At 41.2% G+C, this 7008-nt stretch overlaps 1 protein-coding gene across 2 annotated transcripts; it reads right to left on the bottom strand.

Annotated features, from left to right (window-relative positions):
* Positions 1-1656: 1656 nt before the first annotated feature.
* rlbp1a (retinaldehyde binding protein 1a) lies at positions 1657-6100 on the bottom strand. Of its 2 annotated transcripts, XM_067249274.1 has the most exons (7): positions 5791-6100; positions 5219-5347; positions 4891-5095; positions 3672-3850; positions 3312-3470; positions 2794-2904; positions 1657-2545 (listed from the first exon to the last, which is right to left on the bottom strand). In XM_067249274.1, the coding sequence occupies exons 1-7, from the start codon at positions 5803-5805 to the stop codon at positions 2399-2401; spliced, it is 945 nt and encodes a 314-aa protein (XP_067105375.1). In that variant the 5' UTR covers positions 5806-6100; the 3' UTR covers positions 1657-2398. The 2 variants fall into 2 exon arrangements, with proteins under 2 accessions (XP_067105375.1, XP_067105376.1); XM_067249275.1 differs by lacking the exon at positions 3312-3470 and having other exon boundaries at positions 2196-2545.
* Positions 6101-7008: the final 908 nt, after the last annotated feature.

Raw genomic sequence — 7008 nt, 5'->3', positions numbered from 1 at the left:
GCGTTGCAGTGAGCTACACTGGTTTGAAACCACAGGTAATGGTAATTTCACCAACAAATCGTTTTCTAATGTCAGAATAAATCCTACAACGAAAATGTATATGTGAGGAATGTTTATTTTAACGATTGAAAACAGATAACGCTACATCATAGACCACTGTAGTATGTGTTGCCCGGGAAACACAGGCTAATGTCATGATGCTAATACTTCAGTGAAATAGTAGACTACTGTTTCCGAAAGTAGATGTACTTCCTTAATAATATCAGCTTATATTGTACATTACACATCACAATTGTGTGTCATATCACAAAGTAAAATGAGTAAATAGTTATCACCCTGGCCTCTTTTCTTGTGGCGTTTCTGCAGCTGCCTTGCAGTAAAGCTATAGTTAGCCTAGCTATCCCCCAAGTTAACAGATGCTAAACGAATGTTCTGGCAAAGGTAGTCACGCGTGTTTTCGTGACGTTAGTGACGCAGTGACGTTAGTAACGTCAGTGACTGTGGCTAGCAAATTAGCCACCGTTAGCTTCACTTTTCGCCACAAAAACTTAATTTAAGCTTAAACCATGCAACGGAACGTAAATTCCAATAGAAGCAACTCAATCGCTACCAAGACGAAACTTTTGACACCTACGTTGTCTATGTAGGCCAAGTATTTACTGAGTTTTAGGGGGGCAAAAAATAAAAATAAAAATAAAAATAATAATAATATATATGTGAGAGAACAAAGGTTGTGCTCTCGCCGAAGGCTTGAGCACACCCAATTATGAAGGTAACAGAATTAGCTAGGGAAGAGCTAGGACGGGACTAATGTGTTCTCTCCTTTTGGTTTTGGTTAATAATCTAGCTGCAGAGTTTTGAATAAACTATAGTCTTTCAGTGGTTTTCTTGGGAAGACCAGCGAAAAGTGCGTTACAGTAGTCCAGCCAGCTTCTTTGCATCATTTTGGTTTATGAATGGTCGTACCTTCGCTATATTCCTGAGGTGAAAGAAAGCTGTTTTGGTCACTTTATTATTGTGAGAGTTGAAATTCAAATTTGAGTCCAGGATTACACCGAGACTTGTCACCTCTGGTTTAAAACAGGGGGTAATACAATTGTCTACTGTTTAATATTGTATGAGGGACAGTAGTCAAATTAAGGAACCTGGGTTGAGATTGTAAAACCTTGCTGAAAACTATAAATACAAATCAAATCATTTTTTGATTTCATTTTTCCTTATATATGCATTTACATTTTAGAGCATGAATAAGGTCATATTGAACATTACAATTTTGTCACTAACAGTCTTTTGGTATTGTGATTTTGTATCACTGATGTGCATTTGTGGAGAAACAATAGCATGTAACTTATATGTTTAATTTAATCAAGAATATTAGGTTCTTGGGAGGATTTTTTTGGGGGGGCCTTTATTGGAAACAAGTCTTCACATAAACTGTTTGCAGTTGATGTTGAATGCAAAAGTGAGGTTGTTATACCCTATGTGGTGTCAATAATTAATTGCAGTAATATCTACTGGACAATGAGAGATGGTGTGCAAGTTAATACACCAATTTATAGAAAATACAATAAACTAAAATTGTATAAACAAAAGAAAAACAATATATGTATATAATATATTCACATTTTATTGAAAATAGATTATTGAGATGCTATTCCAGGGATTATTATCTACCTTGTCAAAATGTTGAAGAGTACGATTATAACAGTACAGGGATAGAAATGACCAGATACAGACAATTAATGGTATTAGTTGTAAAAAAAAAGAAGAATAAAACTACAAAAAAAACTTAGTTAAGCAAAAAGATAATGGCACTGTTGAACAAATTGTCTTATTTGTCGGATAACACAACAACTAACACAGGCCTATCTTAGAATTTACTTATTAATATATTCTCTTGAGAAAGGTTAAGAGTGTACCTATTGTAACATACATATTGTCTGCAATTTAAAAAGGTGGATCCTGTCCAATGTCATAGAAAACATTGCACATTTAAAGCGAGGAACAACAAATTTACGAAATTTAATCTCACCATGTTGATCAATTCTTGGGGGACCGCCTTTTTCTGAATGTCACAGTTAACCCCTGACTGGAAAAATGCTTACAAGGAGTACCTACACTTTACTCTGCAGTAAAAAACAACAAACAACCATTCATATCCATGGTCTATGTATAGACACCCGAAACAACTTTCCTATTCTTTCTCATGTTCCTATATATTAAAATCAGCCTCTAGCACCTAACTATGGACATTTCTAAATCTGAAAAAAAAACTACCTCATCATTGACAGTCCCCAGACCCTAGAGTTTATTTTTTCAGATCAGAGGGTCTAAGGTGTTAGATTCTGGGTTTAGACCAGGTCATTGACTTTTACAGCCTTGTATGACAGGGACATGGTTAAAGGGCAGTGTCCTCTGATCCAAACAGCTTGGTAGCAATGGCCTTGCAGTCAGACACAGGGGCTTTGCCATCGAAGTCTGATGGCAGGATGTCTGCATCAAATTCCTTGAGGTAGCCGTCAAGCTCCTCGCCATGGACAAACACCTGCCAGGAGGAGGCCCAAGAACAAAGATCAGAAGAGGCTCTCTACTCATACACTTTACTCTACGAGAAACTCCTGGAACGTGCATTTATTTACCCACCAGACATTGCAGAAACACATTCGTTAATAAGATAGTTGAATAAGAGAGAGATAGAAAGAGAGAGACACATCCATGCACTCATCTCAGCAGATCTCATGTTCTCCACTCCAACTGTACACCTCACACCCTCAGTCCTCCTCCCCTCCTCACCCTCTCCAGCAGCTTGCTCTTCATGAAGGGTTTGACCACGTTGTAGGTGGTGGTGAAGTACCAAGGCTGATGAGTCACATGGACTGCCTTGAAACGAGCGGGGAAGGAATCCTGCATTCAAGCAACACCAAAACATCCTTTGTCAGTCTGAGGAAGCACTGGTGGGTCTAGGATTAGCACTAGCAGATGTTTAGTAATTATATATATTTATATCTAAAGTTGGTGGAGCATAGACCCATGGCTTTGATCCCATAGATACATTTACATTTTACATTTAGTCATTTAGCAGTCGCTCTTATCCAGAGCGACTTACAGTACAGGGACATTCCCCAGAGGTAAGTAGGGTGAAGTGCCTTGCCCAAGGACACAACGTAATTTTGCACAGCTGGAATCGAACCGTCAACCTTCTGATTAATAGCCCGATTCCCTAACCGCTCAGCCATCTGACTAGATAAGTGTGTATGGATATCTGTATGGATCTACCCACAGGTAGATGGACTAGTTGAAGCTGCTCTGACCTGAAGCATGTCCACCATCTTCTTGAGCTCAGTGGGTTTGATCCCAGAGGCGTGCTGCATGGTGAAGCCCTTGAAGTTCTCTATCAGGACAAAACCATTGATCTGGGTCTCCTCATTTTCCAAGAGCTTCTCCAGAATCACACAATAAGCCCTCAGGGTCTGCAATACACACACACAGATACAGAGGTCATAATGTGGTGTGCTGAGACCAGTGTGACACAGTTACTATGCACAGAATGTGCTTCTTTGGTCTTGCCTAGAACAATGGAACCAATGGGTTGGTCAGCAAAAAATCTAACCCCAACCCCTTAACACTTGAGACAGTCCAATAGAAGCTTAATTAATGTAGACATTCCTAACCTCATCAAAGGTGACCTCCTCCAGGTCCCAGTTCTCAATGTTGAAGAGCAAGACCACATGGCCGTACTTGTCTCTGCTGGGCAGTACCATGGGGTAGCCCGCCTCGATGGTACTGCGCACTGCCTCCGGGGTGAGGCTCTCAAAGAGTTCCGGATACTCTTTTCTGAAACGCACATAACCTGCATACATGCAACAGATAAGGAGAACATTAAAGAAAGCTTACAAGTCACAAGTGAGATATAGTTCATCAGTATAATTTGAGGAATATGATGAGGATCTAAAGCACACATTTAATTGTGTGTGAAAATTGAGTAGGCCATCTGACACAATCTCCAGTATTTAGGATGGGTTGTTGTAGTAGCCTTGATCCAGAGCTGCTTTCACATGATGACTGAACATCTGTAAAACCTTGTCTCAACAGCATAACTATGCATGTTTGTGTGTCATAGCTTCTTATCTTGATTCGCTAGACAAACCCCTTCTTTCCAGGCCACCAATTAACCTCAGGGAGCAAGTGCACATTTCTGTCTCACAACTCTGGGTGCCCCAGTATTCACCCCCTTTAAAGGGTTGTGTTATTGTACAATGTTACTTTTCAGCCAGTTACATTTGATATGTATTAGGGACACATTCAATGGATGTGTATGTGTGTGCATGTGCGTGTGTGTGGTTCAGGCATGTGTCGTAGATCCAGAGACTGCATGAGTGTATGAGAAAGAGTGGAATGGGCTTTGTTATCATGGCCCCCATTGTTTTTGCACAAACACACTGTCTCGGTGCAGGCACTGGACAGTTCCCAGCAGAAAACGGTGGGTGCACAGGCCAACCAAACCTCTTGCCCTATTTAAACACAAAGGACCTCTTTGTCAGGGGAACTTTGAAAGGCTGTGCCAGCCTCCAATTATCGGAGAGCATTCTGAGTGATGAGAAAACAAATATAAAAAACACAGAAAAATAGTTTGGCCCTCAACTACCCAATCACATCCAGTGTCCTCGACAGTCCATGTCCACAGTACTGTATGTATGCAAAGTATGCATGTGTGTAGGTATGTACGTATTATTATAGTACGTATGGATGGATGTACGGATGCATCGATGGACCCATGAAAAAAGGATGGATGGATAGATGTACAGACAGACAAACAGCCAGATGAATTGGGAATGTAATCGTAGCATTCACAAAGGAGTAATCCTCTATGAATTGACTTTTCCTCCTCACCCTTCATGAGCTCGTGGGACCTGGCCACGTCAAACTTGCGAGCTCTGATGAAACGTAGCAGCAGAGAGTCTGGCTTGTCTCGAAAGCGCTCCAGCACTGCCTTAGCTAGGTCATCCCCCTCTCCTGCCTTTTTCTTCATCATGGCTCGCAGCTCCTTCAGAGATGACATTCTGGTCTGCTCTGTCTCATTCAATTCATCCTTTGCCTTGGAAATGAAAAGTAATATCAGAGGACCATGTATGGTGGTGGTACACAAAGTACTGCTGTTTTTTTATATATAGTTTAGTGTGATCCTCTCCTGGGATCTGGATGGTGTGTGTTTCTGTACCTTTTGTATGGTGTGAGCAGGCAGTTTGAGGCAGGGGCCAAACACCGGCCCGTGGTCCTTCACAGTCAGGTGTTCCAGCTTGGACCTCAGAGCCTGCTCTTCCTCTGAAACCATGCGGAACGTTCCAGTCTGTACATGCACGCAGGCAAAAATGCATGCACACACACACAAACACAAAGAGAGAGAGAGGGGGAGAGAGAAAGAGAGAGCATGTCTGAATACTTAGTTGTGGTTGACTTATTGCCTTTCTGTGGGTCTATGTAAAATACACACACACACTATAATCCCCTGCCAGTGACCCACCCTAGGACAGACCACAAATGATGCAGAGTAGGCTGCTAATCTGTCTCACATGATTACAGAGACGTTTGCTAAACCTACCTCTCAAAAACACTAAGGATTCTACCAAAGCCTTCATCTTCTACAAAACAGGTATAACCAGCAACAGGCTCTGATATTCTAAAGACCCTCAAACAGGTTGCCAGCCTGCCCCAGCATTCAAAAGTGGCTGAAGCTGAGAACAGATCGGCATCCAGCTGTTAACCTTCCTATTAGTTGCTGAGAATACTTACAGCAGCCATGGTCATAGGATCTCGCAGGAGTCACCAACACTGTGAACAGAGACGAGCACATAGGGGCTCAAATTCTTACTTTTCAGATCATTTTTATGACTAATGACTATGTTCATCATGGATCAATTTACTGCCTTCCCATACGGTCTAGATTCCATTACAACTCAGGGGTTGTGTCAATTTAAAAGGTCACAGAATAAGCTTGGTATTATTTCAGTTTCCTGCATTTACTTAGGATAAAGATGTTGGCATTCATTCAGTTCCTGAATTTCTCAGTTCTTAGAATCAATTCTTTATGTCTAGCATTTGAATTCTGTGGATATGCATTTTCTAAAGTGGCAGATTGTGTTTGATTGTACAGTGTCTCTTTTCAGTTCTATAAAAGAGACCTCCTTTCAACTCTCTAGAACAGAGTCCATGCACACAGAACAACTAGTCCACAATCTTAGTTGTAAATCTCTCATCCTGTACAGTCCATCAAAGCCACACAATCACAATATATGTATTTATTTTTTATAAAATAAAGATTTACTTGATAGCATTTATCTTTTAAAGCCAATTAAATGACCATCTATCAAATATCAAGTTAGGTAATGCCACTTGTTTAATTTCATAAAACAATCTCTCATCACAACCCAGAATTGCTTGAATCACTGGATAAAATCAGACCTTGGAATTTGTCTGAACTAATTGTAACTCTAACATTTTATTGTACGATAACATATGAATACCCCAGCCTATCTCAGGTCTGCTTAACCTTACCTTAGTCCTTGACCACAGGGAGCTGGACTGACAGGGATGGAAAGAGTGAGAGAACCTGTGAGAGAGCTCTTGAGAGTGACAGCAGAGTGGATGAGAGAGAGAGAGAGAGAGAGAGAGAGAGAGAGAGAGAGAGAGAGAGAGAGAGAGAGAGAGAGAGAGAGAGAGAGAGAGAGAGAGAGAGAGAGAGAGAGAGAGAGAGAGAGAGAGAGAGAGAGAGAGAGAGAGAGAGAGAGAGAGAGAGAGAGAGAGAGAGAGAGAGAGAGAGAGAGAGAGAGAGAGAGAGAGAGAGAGAGAGAGAGAGAGAGAGAGAGAGAGAGAGAATGGGGGTCTTGAGGGAGGAGGGAGTGTCACTCACAGAGAGATTAGCACGTCACCCTGAATTACTAGGAGGTTCTAATTTACATCATATGAACCACAGAGTGAGAGAGGGGAGAAAGAGAGACAAAATGAAGAACT

Source organism: Osmerus mordax, chromosome 13 (genome assembly GCF_038355195.1).
Source record: "Osmerus mordax isolate fOsmMor3 chromosome 13, fOsmMor3.pri, whole genome shotgun sequence".
NCBI classification, from domain to species: Eukaryota; Metazoa; Chordata; class Actinopteri; order Osmeriformes; family Osmeridae; genus Osmerus; species Osmerus mordax.
Note: the sequence above shows the minus strand (reverse complement) of the source record. Positions and strands in the feature narration are given on the sequence as shown.